The sequence below is a fragment of the Moschus berezovskii genome, chromosome 5 (genome assembly GCF_049115385.1).
Source record: "Moschus berezovskii isolate FMDL1 chromosome 5, NW_MosBer_1.0, whole genome shotgun sequence".
In the NCBI taxonomy this organism is placed as follows: Eukaryota; Metazoa; Chordata; class Mammalia; order Artiodactyla; family Moschidae; genus Moschus; species Moschus berezovskii.
The window spans coordinates 50186090-50210560 of NC_142464.1; the positions used below are offsets into that span (position 1 = coordinate 50186090).

Consider the following 24471-nt stretch of genomic DNA (forward strand, 5'->3'; position numbering starts at 1 on the left):
TCATAATGTATAAAAATACAAAATCCCTATGTGGTATACCTGAAACTAATATTGTAAGTCAAATTATACTTCAATTAACAAGAAATAACAGGGATCTCATTGGTCCAGTGGCTAAGACTTTTTGCCTCTAGTGCAGGGGGCTTGGGTTTGATCCTTGGTCAAGGAACTAGATCCCCACATGCCGCAACTAAAGAGTTTATATGCCACAACTGAAGATCTTGCATGCTGGAACTGAGACCCAGCGAAGCCAAATAGCAACTAAAGATCCCACATGCCACAACTGAGACCCAGCAGAGCCAAATAAATTATTTTTTTTAAGTCTTTATTGAATTTGTTACAATATTGCTTCTGTTTTATGTTTTGGTTTTTTGTGGGTTCTTAGTTCCCTGAGCAGGGATCAAACCTGCAACCCTTTCATTGGAAGGTGAGGTCTTAACCATAGGACTGTGGGGAAGTCCCCCAAATAAATATTTTTTAAAAGAAAAAAAAAAAAACTTGTGTTTGAAAAAAAAAGAATAAGTAAACCAATATATAAACCACTGAAAAGTCACAAAAATATAAAAAAATAGTATTAATAAGACCAAAGCGATAGGGTGAAAATAAGGTTATTTAGGAAGTTTTTAGGCATTTGCATTTTCAAAAAAAATTGTGAGATGAAAAAAAAAATCTTACAGTACTTAAAACAGTATTTACAAAATATGTCACTCCAGAAGCCATTTGATTTACATGCCATCATCAGTGAAGCTAATCATGTAAAAAATGTGATAACTGATTTATGTATAATTCTGGCTAAACTATCCCAATGCACGAACTTCAATAAAATTAGAACTAAATGCTTCTGGGACTGAAAATATAAAAATGTAAAACTGACACAATGACAAACACCTATTTATTGTACTAAATACAAGCCTGAAACGTTAAGTAGATATTACAGATTTCAAGAAAATTACATTTCAGATTCCCAAAATGTCTTGCTGGTGCTTTGACAACTGAAACACTGTTTTAAAGGCATTTTCCAAAATTCATAAAAAAGCAACACTTGGGGGGATATAAAATACACAAAATCCAAAACTTAAAAGTTTATTCAAAATTCTTTTGACTCCCTAAGGTGGCTGTAAACAGTCTGCTTTTACATGTTCATAGCTTACAGGAATGTGACTATCACAGTTTATATGGATTTTTTACCCAGGAAGTCCACCAACTCTACACAGTAGTTTCGTGTTTCCATAACCCAGTCCTCACATTGCCAGTGCTATCTGTCCCCAGCAAGGGTCCCTCCTGCAAACTACTTTTGATTGGTCCATTCTGAATGGCCAAGTTCAGGCCATAAGACTTCTGCTGACTTTCAAGTTCAACTACAGTTGGTTTCCTTACTGCATCTTTTTTACTACTAGTTGAAACAGGCTTTTCAAAATTCCTGCTGCTTTTGGGAAGCGTGCTACAGGCATCACTGCTATCTTGTTGGGGGGGGTTGTACTGTCTCTCTCTGTAGGCTAAGTATGCCCTCCGACTCCGAGAGTGTCCTTCATTACTGCCCAGCCGACTTTTCGGCAGGCCATTCTGCACACTGCCTTCCACGCTCGTGGGGACATCGTAGGCATATTCTCTGAGGACCGTGAGTCTGCTGGCCCGGTGCCCTTTACTTCTATTTTTATGATGGCGGCTTGGGTGCACATTTGTTCGAAATGGAACTTCTAAAGGCGCCACATGCATTTTAATATCGTTGTCCATTGAATGTTCTGTCAGACTATTGTCGAGCTGAGGCGTGGCATTCAAAGGTAGGGAATTGGTGTGGCACTGGGCCGCGGCAGCCTGCAAGTTGGTTAATTTGCAGCCCTGGGAGGAATTTTTGAAGCTCGAAGCACTCTTGTTTGTGCATGAAGATTCTGCACTGCTGTTGGTGCACTTGGGAGCCTCCCCACTCGGCCCCCTGGAGCTGGGGGGCTGCACGTTGACCTGGACTGAATAGGCGCTCCGTCCTGGGCAGCAAGTCATGATCCACGCGAGCCGGACATCCTCCCTGTTGACACAGTGGTGAACCACGATGAACGCACTGAAGCTCAAACACGTGGCTCCAAAAAAGAAGCTAAAAACCAAGTTCAAAGGGTAATACAAAGAAACAGCCAAGGCCCCAAACATCCACAGGGCGGCATACAAGAGCAAGGTAAGGCTAGCCCCCAGAAGCTGAGCATGGAAAGTGTGTTCGTTTTCCAGGGCTGATGTGGAAATCAGGGACAGAGACATGGAGTCCTGATGATTGACTTCTCCGTTTTCATTGGCTGACAGCCGCTGCTGCTCCTCGGTGGGCTCCTTCAGCTCATATTTGCGTTCAGGGTGTCTTTTCAACTGAATAAATATGCTGAGAAAGTACATACAGTTTACGAAAGTGATGAAGCTGGCGGGCCCGTAGAAGGCTCCTAATGAGGGTTCCCATGCCATCCAGCAACTAGGAAAGAAAGTGGAGAACCAGCTCAGATGCTTCATATATCAAGAAACAGTTTAAAAATTTGCAGTAAGCTTTAGTGCCTGGGAAACAGTTCAAAGGGAAGCAACCAATTCAGGGACAAAGAGAACAATGAATACTCACTAGGGTGCATTTGGCCGACTGCCGTAATTCTTGATGTTTGCTGCTGCAGTGATGCCACAAACTATGATGGGTATACCACCACCGATCAGGTAGAACCTAGTAGGGGCAACGATGGAAACAACAGCTCATCAATCTACTTTGTTTAGGTGTACACACTGTAGGAAATCATTTCTGCAGAAGTTATTCCTTAAAGATTAATCATTATTTCAGTAATTCAGGAGAGGTTAACATTTGCAGGCTCCTCTGTTAACAGTAACGTATTTTTTAAGCTTTTATTTATTCTTCATTTCTTTAGTTTAAAAAAGCGGAAGATCTACCAAGTTTGAGTTGAAGGAAAGCTGATCAGCTTCTGCCACCCTGTGGGCAGGCGAAGTAACACCCGGTTCCTGCAGGTAGGGTTTTAGTTTATGCTGTTTCTTTTAGATTCAGCCAGTAGAGCAGAAAGTTAGTCCACTGCAAAATGGACTTGAAGGTCCCACTGTGCCACTGTTCACACTAAAAATGTAGCAATGTCGTTTATTCATTAATGCCAGGCTGCTGCTGCTAAGTCACTTCAGTCGTGTCCGACTCTGTGTGACCCCATAGACGGAAGCCCACCAGGCTCTCCCGTCCCTGGGATTCTCCAGGCAAGAACACTGGAGTGGGTTGCCATTTCCTTCTCCAATGTGTGAAAGACCTGCATATTAATGCTTAGCAGGACCTGCTAGATCTAATGTCCTGCTACTGTGTATGCTTATCTTCAATCAGCTGAAATGGGGTTAAGGAAGGTATCTGGATCCCAGCTGCCCGCAGCGCTTGGGCCCTTCCTCACCAACTGCCCACAGACCTGCTGGGAGGAACTGAGAGAGATGGAGTGCTGGCTGGGCCTCTGAAGAACAACTTTTGGGAAGCAGCTTCTCTGAGTTCTCTGAAAAGATCCTAGGGAACCTCCTGGCCTGGCGAGCTACCCCTGGGTACAGCCAGTCTTAATTCTGCATTTGCCAGGTCCAGAGACACAGTCCACATGCTGAATTCGCTGGATAAAGGCAATGTTCACAACGCATTTTCCCATATATTTTTTTCTTAGTAATGCTTACGGGTACTAAAAACCTTCGATATGATAGTACTGCTGAAAAAGACAGCTAATTACTCCCATAAAACTATAACCTTTGACTGTGTGGATCACAATAAACTGTGGAAAATGCTGAAAGAGATGGGAATACCAGACCACCTGACCTGCCTCTTGAGAAACCTGTATGCAGGTCAGGAAGCAACAGTTAGAACTGGACACGGAACAACAGACTGGTTCCAAATAGGAAAAGGAGTACGTCAAGGCTGTATATTGTCACCCTGCTTATTTAACTTCTATGCAGAGTACATCATGAGGAACGCTGGGCTAGAAGAAGCACAAGTTGGAATCAAGATTGCCGAGAGAAATATCAATAACCTCAGATATGCAGATGACACTACCCTTATGGCAGAAAGTGAAGAGGAACTCAAAAGCCTCTTGATGAAAGTGAAAGAGGAGAGTGAAAAGTTTGGCTTGAAGCTAAACATTCAGAAAACTAAGATCATGGTATCTGGTCCCATCACTTCATGGGAAATAGATGGGGAAACAGTGTCAGACTTTATTTTCTTGAGCTCCAAAATCACTGCAGATGCTGATTGCAGCCATGAAATTAAAAGACGCTTACTCCTTGGAAGGAAAGTTATGACCAACCTAGATAGTATATTAAAAAGCAGAGACATTACTTTGCCAACAAAGGTACGTCTAGTTAAGGTTATGGTTTCTCCAGTGGGTCATGTATGGATGTGAGAGTTGGACTGTGAAGAAAGCTGATAGCCGAAGAATTGATGCTTTTGAACTGTGATGCTGGAGAAGACTCTTGAGAGTCCGCTGGACTTCAGGGAGATCCAACCAGTCCATTCTAAAGGAGATCAATCCTGGGTGTTCATTGGAAGGACTGATGCTAAAGCTGAAACTCCAATACTTTGGCCACCTCATGTGACGAGTTGACTCACTGGAAAAGACTCTGATGCTGGGAGTGATTGGGGGCGGGAGGAGATGGGGACGACAGAGAATGAGATGGCTGGATGGCATCACCGACTCGATGGACATGAGTTTGAGTGAACTCCGGGAGTTGGTGATGGACAGGGAGGCCTGGCGTGCTGTGATTCATGGGGTCGCAAAGAGTCAGACACGACTGAGCGATTGAACTGAACTGAAAACTATAATAATGTCTTTTATTCCACAAATTAAAGAAAGGCCACAATTTGTGACCCTGCACTTCTTCCTGTTGAACTAATTCATAGCTGCTTCTGACCTGACAAAGAAGCAGTTCCACAGTACTCTCTGCCACTCCTTCCCCACCTCCACTCCAGGACTGCCTGCTACCAACTAATTCTTATTTTAAAGCTTTAAACCTACTTCTCCACTGCTTCTTCCTTCCAACCTATATATATGTTCACGTTTTCTCCATCTTCTGAAACTTTCCTTCAACTACCACCTTCTTTCTTGCTCCCGTTGGTGACAAACACCTGTAAACGACAGCACCAACATGTGCCTCACCTTTATTGTGAGGTGACGCTGCTTCCAACCTAGCGTGCTACTGAAACTGCCCTCTCTGGGACCAGCAGACTCAGGACAAGTCCCTGCCCATCCTCCATGTAGCCCGGATGTTGAGTTTCCTTAAGCTCCAGAACCCGGGGGGAAGCCTACAGGGTGGACCTGACCGTCTAAAGCAAAGGGCATACCTCCCGGACACAGAGGACTACATAGGCTTTGGAGTTCAGGCTGCCTTTTACTAAACACTTTGTGTTTTTAATCACCTAACAGAAGGGAAACCCAACAGAAACAAACAGCTGCATGAGGATGGGATTCCTGTCTCTTAGCCAAACACCATCCCCCTCAGGCCCTTTAACACCAATGACAGGGGTGTCAAATTGCATCCTAGAATCTGGCTGTGGCCAAGCACTCCTTCAGTCCCTTTCCGCTCATTGAACCACCCTCCCCTCAATCTTCAGTTCTTCCCTTTATCTGCTATGGCCCATCTACTCAACATTGATATGGCCCAGGGATCACTGTTAACTTCTCCCTGGGAGAGTTCATTCTTTATCACTGCTTCAATGAACACATATGAACACATCTCCTGTCCTGTCCAGAGGACACATACTGTGTCCTCTCTGCTGAGCACCAGACTCCCAAAATGTAAACTTTCCATGAGAAAGTATGGGTGAGCACTTCCCCTGTGCTTACCCTCCCTGGGTTTCCCCACCCACTTTTCCTCTGTGACTTTCTCAGTTGATGGATGCATCCTCTGCAGAAGGACCCTTGTGAACTAGAGCAGACAACCTGCAGCCACCTTCGAATTCCGGTACAGAGCTCCCAAATGCAGCTAGTTATCACTCCTAGAGAAACTGCCTCAAATTTCTGAACACGTGTCCTCTCTAACCTCCATGCCACTGTGCCGGCTGCAGTCCTCATCTGTTGTTCAGTCACTCAGTCGTGTCCAACTCTTGATGATCCCATGGACTGCACCACGCCAGGCTTCCCTGTCCTTCACCATCTCCCAGAGCTTGCTCAAACTCATGTCCATCCAGTCGGTGATGCCCTCCAACCATCTCGTCTTCTGTCACCCCCTTCTCCACTTGCCTTCAATCTTTCCCAGCATCAGGGTCTTTTCTAATGAGTCCATTCTTCACATCAGATGGCCAAACTATTGGGAGCTTCAGCATGAGTCCTTCCAATGGATATTCTGAAGTGATTTCCTTGAGGATGGACTGGCTGGATCTCCTTGCAGTCGAAGGGATTCTCAAAAGTCTTCTCAAACACCACAGTTCAAAAGCATCAATTCTTCAGTGCTCAGCCTTCTTTACAGTCTAACTCTTACATCTGTACATGACTACTGGAAAAACCATAGCGTTGACTACACAGACCTTTGTTGGCAAAATCTCTGCTTTTTAATATGCTGTCTAGGTTTGTCATAGCTTTTCCTCCAAGAAGCAAGCATCTTTAATTTCATGGCTGAAGTCACCATCTGCAGTGATTTTGGAGCCCAAGAAAATAAAGTCTGTCACTGTTTCCATTGTTTCACCATCTGTTTGCCATGAAGTGATGGAACTGGATGCCATGATCCTAGTTTTTTGACTGTTGAGTTTTAAGCCAGCTTTTTCACTCTCCTCTTTCACCTTCATCAAGAGGCTCTTTAGTTCTTCTTCGTTTTCTGCCATAAAGGTGGTGCCATCTGTATACCTGAGGTTACTGATATTTCTCCTGGCAATCTTGATTCGAGCTTGTGCTTCATCCAGCCCGGCATTTCACATGATGTACTCTGCATATCAGTTAAATAAGCAGGGTGACAATACACAGCCTTGAAATACTCCTTTCCCAATTTTGAAATCGGCAGAAGACCCTATGCAGTACTCATGGGGATCTCCTAATGACCTCAGTGGAATATTTGTAGATGTCTCCTACTTTCGGGCATTCTAATGTATAGCCAACAATCTAATCTGGCTCTCTAAAGCCTGAAACTCAACTTTTACTCTGAATCATGCTACTCTACACCATAAACCCTAGGTTCCAGCCACAGTCAAACTGCATTTCTCAAATCTGTTCAGCTTGCGATATGATCCTGTATGTGAAGTGCTACCTCTGCCCTTTATGTGGCAGTCAAGCAATTCTTTATAGCCACCCACTCTCCCTGACCCCTCAGAATTACAGTTCCTTTTTGGTGCTTTCAGAGAATGTACTTCCACAGCTCTTACACAGCTGCAGTAGTTCTTCTCACACCTGTCTCCTCACAGACTGTAAAGACCTCAGGACAGGTCTTCTACCCATTGACTTCTATTCATCCAGAGTAACAGTTCATTGAAAACTGACTTAAATTATGATATTAGGAATGGCACGACACCAAAACTATTTTTTCTTTCTTGGAAAATAACAACACTGATACATACTTGAGAAGACTGAAATCTACTAAATGACCTCAAGGAAATAAAAACAACAAATATTTTCAGAGTCTATTCCATGGCCAGTACCATCCATCTGAAGTGCTTTACATATTAAGTCACTTATGCCTCACAACAACTCTATGAAAGAGAATCCTTCTCGCTTTCTAGATGAGACAGAAAGACAAGAGAGGATACAAGAACTCCCAGCTGCAAGGCTGCTTACAAGTCTACTCTTTCACATTCGAAAGTTCACTCAGAAATTTTTTGTTATGACCATATTTCGTTAGATTTAATATGTGTGGACATTTAACAGAAGACAGTAAACAAAGATATTAGATACCTGAGCATTGGTCTTGGTGGAGGTGGCAGCTCATCAGGGTCCTGGCATCTTTTAGCTTTTTTAGTGACTTGTTTGTAGATGTTCCGAGCTGTCACTCCCACCCATAGTACTGTAGCAAGAGTGGAATAATGAAGAATTATTCCAACCTAGAAAGAAGATTGAAGAATACATGAACTAAAATGAAAAAAAAAAATTCCCCTTTACAATCAAAATATAATAATTGCCAGTAAGCTTCCTCAAAAAGACTGGTAAGTTATTTTGAATATCTGACTCAAAAACTGTAGGAAGGTATATTCTAACGATCTACTCCTTTGCATGCTAATGAACAAAGAAAGCATGCTAACAGATGTATACTAGAGGACTGAATCTACAGTTGAATGTAGGAGGCCCATGGACTACAACTTATACCTAAGATGACACTAAACATACCGTGGAATTCATTCCTGGACAACAGTAAACCAAAGCCATGTTTCCCATAGATGCTATGTTATAAATCAGAGTTGAGTTCCTCAAGTCTATTTTAAAGAGGAATGCAGACGTCAAGGGTAAGTGAGAGTGAAAGTGAAAGCTGCTCAGTCGTGTCCGACTCTTTGTGACCCCATGGACTATACAGCCCACGGAATTCTCTCAGCCAGAATACTGGAGTGGGATAGCCTTTCCTTCTCCAGGGGATATTCCCAACCCAGGGATCGAACCCAGGTCTCCCACACTGCAGGTGGATTCTTTACCAGCTGAGCCACAAGGGAGGCCCAAGAATACTGGAATGGGTAGTGTATCCCTTCTCCAGGGGATCTTCCCGACCCAGGAATTGAACTGGGGTCTCCTGCACTGCAGGAGGATTCTTTACCAACTGAGCGATCGGGGGATGTCAAGGATAACTGGAGGGCAAAAGTCACAGCACATAGAGAATAAACTTTGGAGTCAGAGACCTGAATAGTTCTAATTCACAGCTTTTACGTATCAAAATGGATGGCAAGCGAGCAGTATAACAGATCGGTGATTATTTGAAATGAGTGAGCTCTGGAATTAACAATTTTGCCTGGTTTTAAAACCAGAATCTACCCCTTGTGACACCTTAGCAAACTCGCAGAATATCTCAAGCACTGTTCTCATTTGTAAACTGAGGATAATATTAAAGTACCATAAGGCTTTAAAAAGGACACCCTATATAAAGCATTTAGCACTTTGCCTGGTACATTATACATGATTAAAAATACAGCAATATTTTTATTATTATTAGGAGTATGGTTTTAAGAAAATAACATCACCATTCTTGAGATAAATGTTCCTCATTTGAATAGTAGAAAGACTATCCATAAGCATCCCTAAGGGTTTTTGTAGGGACTGAAAGGGCACAATATCTGGGACATAACATAGTAAGTACCTGAAAGATGATGGAGAACTGCAATATAGGTAAATGATGACACTGAGTTCCTCCCAGAGGGATGATGGGGGGCACATTTACATTGTGAACTGTGTCTGAGGCAACAGCAGTTAAAGATAAAATTCTAGATAAAGATAAATATGGGGTAAGAGAGGTTTAAAATCTATTTTAAGAAAAATAAATGCACGGAGCAGCAAGGACATAATTCAATTTTCTTATCTAATTCTATCTTTTGATCCTTTCTTCTTACACAATGATTACAGGTAAAATTCTATCAACGAAAATTTCCAAGAAAAAAAAAATTCAAAAAGGATGACTCTCCAATCTCAAGAAAATCAAACTGATTGACATCATCAAGCCTAGGTAAGTAACAGAAGCATCTAGACTGCTGTCTAAGGCTCATGTTAATGAGACATGAACCTCATTAAACTTGGTGACATGGAAGTACACAGATTATTTTGCAGGACAAAAACTAGGGTGGTCACTTGTCCAGGGAAGTCACTGTCCTCTCAATGACTGAAAGGGCTAGGCGGGTGATCCAAGCCTGGCCAAACCAGAGGGTCAGAGTATCTTCATCTTTAAAAAAAAAATTTAATTTTTATTTATTTACATTTTGGTAGTGCTGTGCAACACGGGATCTTAGTTCCCCAATCAGTGATTGAACCTATGTCCCCTGCAATGGAATCATGGATTCTTAACCACTGGACCACCGGGGAAGTCCTCACAGTATCTTCTTCTTAAGCAGAAAACTTGCTCAGTGGTTCCTATTAGTTTTATTCACTGCACTATAAAAGCAAAGCTTACAGATGTAAGTGGAACAAAAAGGATAAAATAACCCTCTGAGCTATCTGGAGTCACATCAAATGTTGTAAATAAAAATAGTATAATTGGATTTGGTGCATAAAACCCCAAACATTCAAAACCAATCAATAATATTGACTCAAAATGGTATCCTCTACTGTTTCTACAGTTTTCTCCAATGTAGAGCTCAAAAGAATGAGACAAGGCTGTAAATAAGCTTCAAAACAGAAGTTAAAAATATTTTCAACACAGGAGGTGCAAGATGGAGAATTTTCTTGTTTTAGATCTAAGAGGTAAAACTCAACCTTTAGATTTTGAAGTGTTTCGTATGGCATTTCAAAATTTGCAGAGAAGTATTCATACTTATAAGATACTAAAGCCTTCCGGTTAAACAATTATTACCAATAGTGGAATTTTAGGGGTCTAATGCACTGCAGATGCTGATTGCAGCCATGAAATTAAAAGATACTCCTTGGAAGGAAAGATATGACCAACCTAGATAGCGTATTAAAAAGAAGAGACATTACTTTGCCAACCAAGGTCTGTCTAGTCAAGGCTATGGTTTTTCCAGTGGTCATGTATGGATGTGAGAGTTGGACTGTGAAGAAAGCTGATCGCCGAAGAATAGAGGCTTTTGAACTGTGGTGCTGGAGAAGACTCTTGAGAGTCCCTTGGACTGCAAGGAGATCCAACCAGTCCATTCTAGAGGAGATCAATCCGGGGTGTTCACTGGAAGGACTGATGCTAAAACTGAAACTGCAATCCTTTGGCCACCTCATGCGACGAGTTGACTCACTGGAAAAGACTCTGATGCTGGGAGGGATTGGGGGTGGGAGGAGAAGGGGACGACAGAGAATGAGATGGCTGGATGGCATCAGCAGCTCGATGGACATGAGTCTGAGTGAACTCCGGGAGTTGGTGATGGACAGGGAGGCCTGGCGTGCTGTGATTCATGGGGTTGCAAAGAGTCGGACACGACTGAGCGACTGAACTGAACTGAACTGAATGGCACCTAGTAACAGTCACATAAGCAAATCACCAAACGTTTCATAAGACAGAATAAAGGAGGCACTGAGATCTAGTCTAGCAGCAATGGTGTTCTTATCTTTTGGAAGGAGTTGCTTCCTATTTTGGGATTCCCAGGTGACTGAGCAATAAAGAATTCACCTGCCAATGCAGGAGATGCAAGAGACACATGTTTGATCCCTACGTTGGGACGATCTCCTGGAGAAGGGAATGGCAACCCACTCTAGCATTCTTGTCTGAAAAATCCCATGGACAGGGTAGCCTGGTAGGCTACAGCCCATGGGGTCGCAAAGAGTTGGACACAATTGAGCACACATATGTGCTTCCTAGTTTATTCTCCATCAGACACTACTTGAAATATAACCTTACTGTCATAATTTCTGCCGAATAAATCAGATACATGTGGGAAACTTGTAAATAGTTTGGAAATAATCTAATTTATAGGGCATGTAAATGATTCATTAAATGCAACAGATTAGAACTTAAGAAAGTCACCTTACCTCAAGACATCAATTTTCAAAGCTGCAAAATGGATACAAAAAATTATCTTGAAGAGTTGGACTTTATATGTTACCCAACCATAAACATTCACATACCAGAGACCAGACATTTTAACAGTTGGGTTTTTAACCAGCAACAAAACCTACAATAGCGCAGCATACACAGCAAGTGTGAAAAAAAAATCATCTTTAATACTCCCAGTCTGATATAAATATATATAAAAATTAAGAGCATCCACTACTGAATGCCTGCTATGTACGCCAAGACCATTTTTTATGTGCTTCTATTTTATCCTCTTAAGTGTCACAATTTACTTAGTATTACAGACAAGGAGATGGAGGCTGAAAGAAGTTAAATCATCCTCCAGAGGTCACATGGTCAGTGGTGGGGCAGCAACTCAAACCCAAATCCTGCGACTCTTCTATTACATCATCCCGGTCCTCAATAATAAGAAGGCAGTGTTAAGGGTGGGGACTGGCAAGGGATACTCAAAAAGACTGTCATTCGAATCAGGGCTCTGCCACCCAAAGGCCCTAGACTTGGGGCAAGTTATTTCAATTCTCTAAGACTCAATTTCTGTACTAATAAAATATGAGTAAGAACTACCTCCTAGGGTTAATGTGAAAGTTAAGATAACATACTTGCAGTAGCTGGCAAGTAGAAAGCTCTTAACGTCCATGGATTGAATCTTTCCCTGTGTATCCTATGTGCCCCTGCAGCAGTCCTCTGGATAACAGAGACCAGAAGACACCTGAGAAGGTCAGCTGGCACAACAGTTAACAGATGAGATCGTGGCGTGGTAGAGCAACACGGTATCCTAAATATTTGCAGCCAAATCCTTTCACTGCATAGCTAGGAAACCAAGGACCAGAAAACTAACGATCACACAGTTATCTGGCAGCACATCCTGACCCAGAACGCAGATCTCCTCCAAACCCCGTTGAGTCAACAGCCTCTTCTACTCTATCACTCAACTTCTCAGTTTCCCTTTGGCTCCTTTTGCAAAAGAAAGTTTAAGGCTACGGCATGCACCCATGGCACCATCCAGAAAGGATGACATAAGAACCAGAATCGGAAGTCCCTGGCTGGTGGGGCCTTTAATAACCTCAGCCAATATTTCAGGGAAGAAACTGCATTAGAACCTGTTCACACGATTTATAAAATACATGAGCTCTAAAAGGGAGATATGCCAAAGAAAACACTGATCATGTGCACATACGAAATGCAGGTGGAAGATGTACGCTTCAGGGTTCAGTTTTAGAGACGGAAGACGAGCCCACCGCATTACTTTGCAGAAGAAACATGAAGTCCCTACTAGGTCAAGGGGCTTTCCAGGTGTCTAAATAGGTAAAGAATCTGCCTGAAATGCAGGAGACCCAGGTTTGATCTCTGGGTTGGGAAGATCCCGTGGAGAAGGAAATGGCAACCCATTCCAGCATTTCTTGCCTGGGAAGTCCCATGGACAGAGGAGACTGGCAGGTAGAGTCCATGGGGTCACAAAGAGCCAGACACAACTGAATGAACAAACTACCACCACTAGGTCTGCTCATGACAAACATGAGTTTGAGCAAGCTCTGGGAGTCGATGATGGACAGGGAAGCCTGGCATGCTGCAGTCCATGGGTCGCAAAGAGTCGGACATGACTGAGCAACTGAACTGAGGTTGAGAGACGAGTCACACAGGCCGTTCTGGCGACACAGCTGGTTACCAACTGAATAAGTGTTAGAAAGATAAAGTGAAGCAAGTCATGTCTGAGTCAGAAATAATAAGAATGACGCTATGTCTTTCACAGAGGAAGAACACTGTAAAAAAAACAGAAGAAAACAACATATGAAAACATCCAGAAGCCTGCCCACCCCACACTTTTTCAGGTAATTCTTTACCTAATAGACATTCCTTCTTGAGGCCCTGAAAACTCAGTGCACTTTCCTATCCTTTTCATTCTAGAAATGGTATAAAATACCATTCAGGATGATGAAAGGCAGTCATTTCTACTATGGCCTCTTTCTGTTCATTTCCTTAGTGAAATAAATTTATGTGTCTACTTCCAGAAATCAATGAGTATTTTTAGACAGAATTGAGACTATTACCACCATTGTGTGTTGAGTACTGTAATAGTCTATGTTCAAAACAACTTCAGGGTTAAATGAGTTCTACTAGTTGCAAAAAGAGGCCTTTTTTGTTCATTTAACCAGTATCTGCTGAGCACCTACTATGCATCAGGTCTTGGATGAACACTGATGAATCGAATTGGTGTAATCCCTGTCCCTGTAGAGCTTCGACTCCAGGTACAACAAATAGGTAAATGCCAGTCAATTAATTACAAAGTTCTGCAGGCAGTATGGAGTTAACCAGCAGCAGAGGATAATGATAGGAAGAGGTGGAGGGATTGCATCTCTAAAACAGGAAACTGAGACCTATAAAGTAAGTGGGGGTCACCCAGGTAAAGAAGGGAGAAACCACTGAGAAAAGAGAAGTACTATCTTTTGTACACATATTAAGCTGATTTGGGATCCATTACCTAACTTCTTGTAGGCTTCAAACAAGTTTGATTTCAGATGTATAGTAATGGCCCTAATACAGGGGAACATTCTGCACAGCTAAGAGATAATTATACCAATAACAGTCGCAGTAATAGCTTACATTACTGAGCACTTACTGTATACCTGGTACTCTGGAGTCATTTAATTCTCTCAACAATTCTTATATACACACACACACATATTTGAAACTGTTTTACATGAAGAAAATATTGGATTCATCATCAGCCTTAGGTTAATGACACATTCTAATGACTGAGCCAAGCACACAAGCGTGGCCTGCCTTTATTTAGTTTCTTAAATAGTTGTTATTAATGTGTCCACGAATCTATCAATAAGACAAAAGGTAAGATCTTGACAAAAGCCTGTATCAGCACATAAGAACCCCTTCACCCAAGGTAATCATCACCGTTTATCCTATGTTTATCATCCCTTTGCTTGCTTTCTTATACGGTTTTACTGCACCTACATATTTCCATTAAAAGTATGCTGTTTCATTTTAGTTATGTTTATCTTTATAAAGAAAGATATCAGGGTGAATGTAATTTATGGGACTTAATTTTTCACTTATATTCCTGAGACTGACTCACACTGCTATGCCTTGTTGTAATTCATTAATTCTGACTCTTGCATAATATCACCATTTACTCATTCACTCTCTCAGTGATGGGCACTTGGGCTGCTTCCAGGTTTCTGCTACTGTGTAGTGCTGCTATGAATATTCACAGGCACTCACTCTAAGCCCTGAAGTGGGACTGTGTGAATGCTTACCTGTAGAAAGTAAAGCCTCCCAGAGTCATCCGCTTACATTCCTACCCAGCATGTATAAAATATGTGGTTCCACGTGTTCAATACTTGGCACTGCAGGGCTTAATTTTTGCTGACAGAAAAGGCATAATATGCTAGCGATCTGAATTTTCATCTCCGTGATCACCAGTGCTGTGTACTCTGGCCCTGTGTCTATTCTGTTATGAAATGCCTGTCACTCTCACCACTTTTCCAACTGGGCTGTTTGTGGCATTTTCACTGATTACTTTTTAATATATATATATTTTTAAATTCTAATACTCTGTCAGTGGTTATTGAGAATTTGTGTTGTGCTACACACAGTCGCTCAGCTCTTTGTGAACCCATGAACTATACAGTCCAAGGAATTCTCCAGGCCAGAATACTGGAGTGGGTAGCCTTTCCCTTCTCCAGGGGATCTTCCCAACCCAGGGACTAAACCCAGGTCTCCTGCATTGCAGGCAGAGTCTTTACCATCTGAGTCACCGGGGAAGCCCATATGTACTGAGAATAGTGTCTTCTAACTTGGAAATTGTCTTTTCACTTTCCTTAGGAATCTTCGTTTTTTTTTTTTTTTTTTAAAGAAAAAGATATTATTTTTAATTTAGTCAAAAGTACATCCTTTCTTTTCTAGTCATATTTAAGAAATCCCTCCTTATCCGAAGGATTATGATATTTTCTAATATAAATTTTAACACTTTTGTTTAGACTTATATTATTTAATCTACCCAAAGCTGACTTTTTTAACATGGCATGAAGCACAGATCCACTTTAATCTTTTTTTCCACATGGATTTTCCCCAGTTCCCTTACTGGACAGTGGTCTGTCTTTACCTAGCTGATGAGACACATAACATCTGTCTCATAACAAAGCTCTGCATGGGTCTGCTTCCAAGGCTGCCATTCCACTGTGTTGGTCAATTTATCTATCCCTACTCTAATGCACAGTTTTAATTCCAACAGCCTCAACAGTTTGGGTGATTAGAAGACTTCCTACTCTAGTATTTTTCAGAAGTATCCTAACTATCACTGATCCTTCATATAAATTTACTTTCATATAAATTTAAAGACCATTTTATTGAGTTTCATGAAAAATTCTCTTATCTACATATTAATTTAGGAGGAACTGCTACCTCTCTGACTTTAACTTTTCCTATCCTTGGACCTAGTGTATTTCTCCATTTATTTAGGTCTTCTTTCAGTTCAGTTCAGTCCAATCGCTCAGTCGTGTCTGACTCTTTGCGACACCATGAATCACAGCACGGCAGGCCTTTCTGTCCGTCACCAACTCCCAGAGTTCACTCAAACTCATGTGCATCGAGTCGGTGATGCCATCCAACCATCTCATCCTCTGTCGTCCTTCTTCTCCTGCCCCCAATCCCTCCCAGCATCAGGGTCTTTTCAAGTGAGTCAACTCTTCGCATAAGGTGGCCAAAGTACTGGAATTTCAGCCTCACCATCAGTCCTTCCAATGAACAACCAGGACTGGTCTCCTTTAGGATGGACTGGTTGGATCTCCTTGCAGTCCAAGGGACTCTCAAGAGTCTTCTCCAGCACCACAGTTCAAAAGCATCAATTCTTCGGCTCTCAGCTTTCTTCGCAGTCCAACTATCACATCCATACATGACCACTGGAAAAACCATAGCTTTGACTAGACGGATCTTTGTTGGCAAAGTAATGTCTCTGCTTTTTAATATGCTATCTAGGTTGGTCATAACTGTCCTTCCAAGGAGTAAGCGTCTTTCAATTTCATGGCTGCAATCACCATCTTCAGTGTCTTTGGAGCCCCAAAAAATAAAGTCTGACACTGTTTCTACTGTATCCCCATCTATTTCCCATGAAGTGATGGAACCAGATGCCATAATCTTAGTTTTCTGAATGCTGAGCTTTAAGCCAACTTTTTCACTCTCCTCTTTCACTTTCATCAAGAGGCTTTTCAGTTCCTCTTCACTTTCTGCCCTAAGGATGGTGTCATTTGCATATCTGAGGTTATTGATATTTCTCCTGGCAATCTTGATTCCAGCTTGTGCTTCTTCCAGCCCAGCGTTCCTCATGATATACTCTGTACATAAGTTAATTAAGCAGGGTGACAATATACAGCCTTGACATACTCCTTTTCCTATTTGGAACCAGTCTGTTGTTCCATGTCCAGTTCTAATTCTAACTGTTGCTTCCTGACCTGCATACAGGTTTCTCAAGAGGCAGGTCAGGTGGTCTGGTATTCCCATCTCTTTCAGAATTTTCCAGAGTTTGTGGTGGTCCACACAGTCAAAGGCTTTGTCATAGTCAATGAAGCAGAAATAGATGTTTTTCTGGAACTCATTTGCTTTTTCCATGATCCAGCGGATGTTGGCAATTTGATCTCTGGTTCCTCTGCCTTTTCTAAAACCAGCTTGAACATCTGGAAGTTCACGGTTCACGTATTGCTAAAGCCTGGCTTGGAGAATTTTGAGCATGACTTTACCAGCATGTGACTTTAATATACACTAAAACGTTACTTGCAAATCTTGAATATTTTTTATTATTTCTAAGTACTGGATATTTTTTGATACTACATAAATGTTACCTTCTCATTAATTATGTTTTCTCTTGGTTACATTTCTGCATACTAGCAGCACACTTCTGTATATTAAACTACATTTTAAAAAAGTACATACATAGGAAAGTAAGTTTTCCTATTTTTCTAATAATTTATCTGTACTTTAGTGTTTCTAATGTAAATAGTCACATCATTTGACAACAACTCAATTATTATTCCTAACTTACAGGTGAGAAATTTGAGACACAGAAATATTAAATATTGATATCAGGATCAAAGATAATTGTAGTCTTATGTTCACTGCAGTTTTACAACATTCAAGAGCTGGAAACAACCTAAATGTCTATTGATAGATGAATGTGGTGTACACATACAATGGCATATGTATTCAGTCTTAAAAAGCAAGAAATCCTGTCACATACTACAACATGAATGAACCTTGAGGATATTATGTTAAATAAGTTAATCATGGAAGGAAAAGTACTGCATGATTCCACTTATAAAAGGTATTTACGAAGTCAAGCTCAGAGAGACAGAAAGTAGAATGGTGGGGCCTGGAGGTGAGGGGAAGGGATACAGAAGGTGGCAGTTTCATGGGTCTAGTTTCATCCACGCAAGATGAAAAAGTTCGAAACATCTGCTATACATCCTTAAGAGTTAATCACCATACAACACACTTAGAAATTGGTTAAGAGGGTAGATCTCATTATCTGCAATTAAAAAAAGTTAAACAAATTGCCCACAAAAACACTGGAAAAAGCAGAACTGACATCCAAATCCACGTAGTCTGAACTCTGAATTTCTATGTGACACTGTTTGCTATGATGCACATAGAAAATAATATGCAAATAAATACAATTTTATGTATTTCCTACTCGTATATTTTGTTTTTTATACTTATACTATTAGAATACTGTTTACTAATGCTATATATCTAATCATTTACTTGAAATTAAGAGTTCAAGATTTTTAAATTCTTCATATTTACCACAACTAGGAAGTTTCTTATTTTTATATCTTACAGTTAAAATTTTTATAATTCCTGTTTCCATAAAAGATAATTTTTAAAATCCTTTCAGAAAATGTTACTTCTTTCAGCTATATCAGAATTTTATAAATTTTTTAAATTCAATGTTTGTCATTATAACAGACATAACAAGTAGCACAAAATTCCCAAAGATAAAAAGACAAGCTCCATGAGTCATATATCCAGTTGTGAAATGATAATTCAGAACTTGAAGTATACTGCTGAATTATTTAAGTAACATTTAGGTTAACTTTAATTAGCTAAAGAAAAAAAGCTTTAAAGAAACAACTTTCCTTTTAAAGTTAATGAAACATATGAATTTACTTTTTAATACCAGTATATTTTTTTTAGTTTACTTTTTCACTTTGACTTACTGCTTGGCAGACGCTGGCATTTCTAGTTTGACTTATTCCTCCCACAAACACCACACAGGTCAGAAAAATATGAAAGCACAAATTCACAAGCATGTGCCAGCCTTTGAGACTGATTCTAATCAATCTGTTAAAAGAAAAGGGAAAAAATTAATACTCAGGTTAATATACTTGAAGCTGGACATCTCCACGTTAACATACCTAATTCATACAAGGCTGAATGCAAATGTGTAAACATTTTATTAAAACATACTATCACACACACACACATACACACAGGTTTTGAGAAATCCCTCAACACAATACAGTTTCTTAACATTTAACTTTATACACTAAAAAAGACAAGTCAAATGGAACTACTACATCCACGAAAGGCTACACAAATTCTCCATAATAAAAAATATGTCCGCTTTTGTTAGTTATGATGTCTTATGACAGATGGATTACTTGTTTGCTTCCCAGAAATTTCTGCAAGGTGCCAATCTCTATTTTTCCTGACCTACTAGGATAACACGGTCTAAACAACCAATGCATTTCCTCGTGGCCTTTCATAATGAAATGCTCAAGTCTTTCTTTTTTATATCAAAATCTCCTTGTTTCTTAACTAAATGTCAAGAAATGTCATACATGTCCAGCTTAAAAGAGGAAAATACATTCTAGCAAAACCTCTTGAAAGTGTATTTCTGCTTAGCAAATCCTTTCAGTTCATTATATCTTACCATAAAATAAAAATTTCTGTACCTCTGCTTCTAATTAACAAAAACCATATCCCACACTTAAATGCCACAAGCTTTCTTAAATGCCATCTGTAAAACAGACTATCACAACAGGCAAAAATTTATGAAATAGAAATAATACCACAGTCTGGTTCTGGAAGACACCTCTGCAGGTAACCAGGCTCCCCTTTACCTCACCCTTATGCCCCACTCCCCAACACATACTTCCCATGTTCTTTGCCAGGTACAAACCCAGCAGGATGACTGGATGCTGTAGAAGATGAGTTTATTACCCCGTGCACTTATTATTTATGTCTTGACTTGCATGAAGAAGATCTGGAGGTATTCTGAAGTAACTGCCCTTACTTTGGAAGAACAGCATGGTATTAAATTAAGTATAAAATTAGGATAAAATTTTATCCTAATTAAACGTGAAACTACGTCCACAGGCCTCTGCAGTCACAGTTTTCTTTCTTACCTGTGATGGTATATGTAACTGACGATGACCGCTAGGAGGCACAAGAGAAGAATGACAGCAGTAGTGTAGACCACAGGGTGCAGGAGATGGGCTGCCTGAGTATAGAATTCGGATCCTGTCAGATCCTGAAGGGAAAAAAGAAAGCATTATTCTAGGAATGCTTCTCTGGACAGAGTTGTTGGGATTTCCTCAAGGACTAAAATATACCGATAAAGAGAACTCTGGCCCTTGGATCTCTTCTTTGTATCCAAGGGCTACGTTTCATACTATTTTCCTCACACATTACTATGCCCTCCTAACTGGCACTGTGTTAACTATTCATGGAGTATGTATATACACATACATACACACATACACATGCACTCTTCTTACGATGTACCATCTGCTTTATAAACATGAACACTGACTCTTCTTTGAGGGTAGTGGAGAGGGAAAGCAGTGATTTAGAAGGTCAACCACAGACTTCAGCCTTTTTAATGCCCTCGGTTTCCGTGATGGTTCAGACGGTAAAGAATGCAGGAGACCCAGGTTCGATTCCTCGGTCAGGAAGATCCCCTAGAGAAAGGAATGGCAACCCACTCCAGTATTCTTGCCTAGAGAATCCCATGAACAGAGAAGCCTGGTCCATGGGGTTGCAAAGAGTCAGAAGTGACTGAGCGACTAACACTTCACTTTCACCCAACATGCCACTCTGCACATTCACGATCTAATAAGGTACAAGACAGCAGTATCTCCAAGGCAATAAAGCCTAACCTCCTGCAGTCAAGTTCAACAAATATGAATGGACCAGACACTATGCGAAGGTCAGGGATGTAATGCTAACCCGTGATTCTTGCTCCTGAAGAGCTGAGAAGTCACAGGGTCCTCAGACAATGAGATCACAACAATGTTTGATCAACATAAGGGCAGCCCTGTGACTGAGAGCTTAGAGATCAAATATCAGTAATAATAAATAATAACAGCAGATCACTCACAGAGCATTTATCATAAACCAAGCACCATGCCAGCACCCTACACAGAATAACCCTATAAACTAGGTATATTGTTAGTCCCATTTTATAGCTTGAAAAACTGAGGCACAAAGAGGTTAAGGGCTGGGAAGATCAGATCTGAAAGAGTTTGTGACTGCCAAGGCTCTGCTCCCTAAAACAAAGCAGACAGTGATTTCCTAAAATGAAAACATCATTCACCTGAACGCTTCCTTCCTGACAAAGGACTGGAGCAGGCTTGGAAGGTATCTCTCCCTGGGCCCCGGACACCAAACCAGACAACCAGGGTGTCAGGAGACAAAGCTGCAGATTCACCAGGTCCTGTCACCAATTTCTGTTTCTAAATTGATTCTGAAAGCTACAAAATGACAGCTGGACGTGGGAAGGAGTTCACAGTGGGATGCACCTCTAGTCAGGAAGTTATTAAGATAATTCTTGAAACTAGAAAAACCAAGATGATGAAGACAGGAAGGAATGGGTGACAGACACAAGAGGACACTGAAGATGGCTCCACAGAGGAGGAGGAGGGAAGGAAGCAGCACATTTTCCTGGGAAGAATCAGTGGTCAACTGTGTATAATTACACATTCAGAAAGATCAAGCAGAACACCTTCACAAGGCCCTCACCATTAACAAATGACTAACAGAGGCCACAAAGCCTGACAAAAGTCAGAGTTAAGGAGAAACTGGAGGTACAACAGGGGAAATTCCACTCCAGCCCACAGTCAGGAGTCACAAGCCTGTACTTCATCTACGTATTTGATTAATGCCAACTGGTCACCACTATGGCCAGGCACTATGCCAAGTACCAGGTATTCAGGGAAACACAGGATCCCTTGGGGGCTGACAGTCTATAAACTAAGACCTAAAAGGGAAAATACAAGACAGAAACCTTCAGCCATTCTGAACAACCTGTCCTTGTGTACACAGTTTCAACGAGTCAATACTTGCATTCTGCTAAAAATCCAGAATGTCAGAAGAGAAATTCAAAGAAGACTGGGGCAATGAGAGCCAGTTAGACGCTAGCTGGAGTGGACAGATTCGCCCTCGTTTCTATGAAAAGCTTCTATTCCCATGGAGACTAAATAATTGAGGACAAACTTTCAGTGTCTTAGGATGTGGTCTCTTCACTCTTTCTGTGCACTGCCTGTTTTCCAATCCTTCAGGAAATGTTCAAGAATACTTTGCCACCACTAGCTGTATGATCTGGGGCAGTTACCCCACAGTAAAACGGAGACACCACAGTCATCTCATCTGGCAGGGTCTGGGGAAGGGGCAGAACCTGTGTATGCCGGCCTTTTCACAGGCCTTTGCAGAGAATGACAAAACACAGGTGGCTGGATATTATCCAACAAAACATCAGACAAAGTGCCAGTTCAGTTCTTACATCTTGTACAATATTTATGGCTAAAAGAATTCAGTTTTTTCAAAAGTCAATGAATGTGACATAGCATGAACAGGAAGCTGGATGTTGACACAGAGGACCCAGACTTAAAACTCCAAAGTAGTCCTGGAGGAAGGAGCAAGTACTACTGATTGTCGTGTGGGGGCATTTTTGTTGTCACAACAAACAGAGCTTTCCAAATGAAAGAGAACCCCTGGCAAGGTGTGAACAGCCAGAGAGTAAAGAGCTCAGGCTTTGCAGGCCAAAGGCAAAACTGAGGCTATTATGCAGGTACTTATTAACCACTTAAAATATAACCATTAAAACTTGGAAACCACTTCTAGCTTTCCAACATTTAGAACATCAAACAAACAAATGAGAGCTGACTGGAACAGGCCTGTGGATCAAACATTTGCCAGGGTTTGCAGACTCCCTGCCTGGTGTAAAGGAGACAAATCAAGTTAATAAAAACTTGATCTTGTAATTTGATGACAAAATATAAGAGAATTTAAGGCCGTATAAGACAACTGAGAAGATCAGGATAGGAAAGAAGTTAAGAGAAGTTAAAGACTAAAACAAAAGAGGTAAAGTAGAAATCTTAAGTCAAAATTATTTTCAATTATATCCATCAACAAATAGAGGCTTTGTGATACTGTAACAAAAACATAGGTGAAAGGAGTCCACAAGTACAGATTTCCAGATATAGAAAAAATGAAGCCCTGGCGATGCAACGTGCAGTAAGGGACTACAGTTAATATAGAAGTTTGAAAGCTGCTCAAAGAGTAAAGCTAGTTTTTACCGTAAGAGAAAAAAATTGTAACTGTATACTAAAGGATGTTAACTAGACTTATTGTGGTGATCATTTTGTAATATACACAAATATTGAATCATTACATTGTATACCAGAAGTTAATAAAATGTTGTATGTCAATTGTACCTCTACTGAAAAAAAATCTACCTGTTCAGGGAGACACATATCAAAAGACTTCAATCTCTTTAATTTCACAGAAACCCATGATTCTTGCTTTTATTCTCTTTTTATAAATAAAATCACTTCCATTACAAAAAACTTCACAAATACATTGTCCATAAATGGCCACTAGGAGACACCCATGGAAGAAAAGTAAAAAGTGTCATTAACATTTGCAATATAGTGATACATAACGTAGGAAAAGTCTGCCTCTGGTGCTTATTCAACCACTGTCCATCACTAAATGGTGATCTTAGTCACTCCTAAATACGGTGCAAAGTTTAAGAAAGGGCTTCCCAGGTGGCGCTAGTGGTAAAGGACCCACTTGCCAAAGCAGGAGACATAAGAGACGTATGTTCAATCCCTGGGCCAGGAAGATCCCCAGGAGGAAGGCATGGCAACCCACTCCAGTTTTCTTGCCTGGAGACTCCCATGGACAGAGGAGGCTGGTGGGCCTACAGTCCATGGGGTTGCAGAGTCGAATACAAATGAAATGTTATTTCTACTACCCAGTTTAAGAAAACAGGCCAGAAAATGGAAAGTAAAGTTCACCAAAATAAACTGCACCAATTCAGAGAATATTAAAACATGTAAAAATGTGTTAGAAACTGCAAAAGTACTTATTATTAAGGAACCAAATAAATGGAAGAAGAGCTTTTGAAATTTTTATTTACCTGATAGAGATTCACACATTTACAATAGTTTTAGCCTGAAAATTACTAAATATAAAATCACTAGCAGTTCTAAATAATCACTGGCATCATATCAATAATAATTATAAATTAATTATGGTTTAAACTCATCAGGATCTGAACAATGGAAGGAAGACGAAAGAAAAACATCTCAGTTTCCCTCTGTTGTCAGAGTATAAGTAAGTATTTTAAAAAGAGTCTGACAATAAAATAAAATTTTAGAATAGATTTAAAATAAAAAATGTCTTCAAAAAAAACTGAGACCATGTTTATGTTTCTTTTAATTTTTCCCCTAAGAAACAAGGAATAATTTTAAGATTTTAATCCTCCTAACACACACCATACACAAAAGTCAGTTCCGGCTGAATCACAGACCTAAATGTGAAAGATAAAACACATTTAAAGCTTCTTAA

The 24471-nt window shown here is 40.7% G+C and overlaps 1 protein-coding gene across 3 annotated transcripts in view; it reads right to left on the reverse strand.

The window, feature by feature from the left end:
- Positions 1–1064: 1064 nt before the first annotated feature.
- ADGRA3 (adhesion G protein-coupled receptor A3) overlaps positions 1065–24471 on the reverse strand; it is a 138916-nt gene continuing 115509 nt past the window's right edge. For all 3 annotated transcript variants that reach the window (XM_088836263.1, XM_055433952.2, XM_055433955.2), the window contains 5 exons: positions 20025–20149; positions 18834–18957; positions 7857–8002; positions 2588–2683; positions 1065–2446 (listed from right to left, as the gene is read on the reverse strand). In XM_088836263.1, coding sequence (XP_088692389.1) covers positions 1204–2446; positions 2588–2683; positions 7857–8002; positions 18834–18957; positions 20025–20149 — 1734 coding nt within the window. In that variant the 3' untranslated portion in view covers positions 1065–1203. The remainder of the gene's footprint in view (positions 2447–2587; positions 2684–7856; positions 8003–18833; positions 18958–20024; positions 20150–24471) is intronic.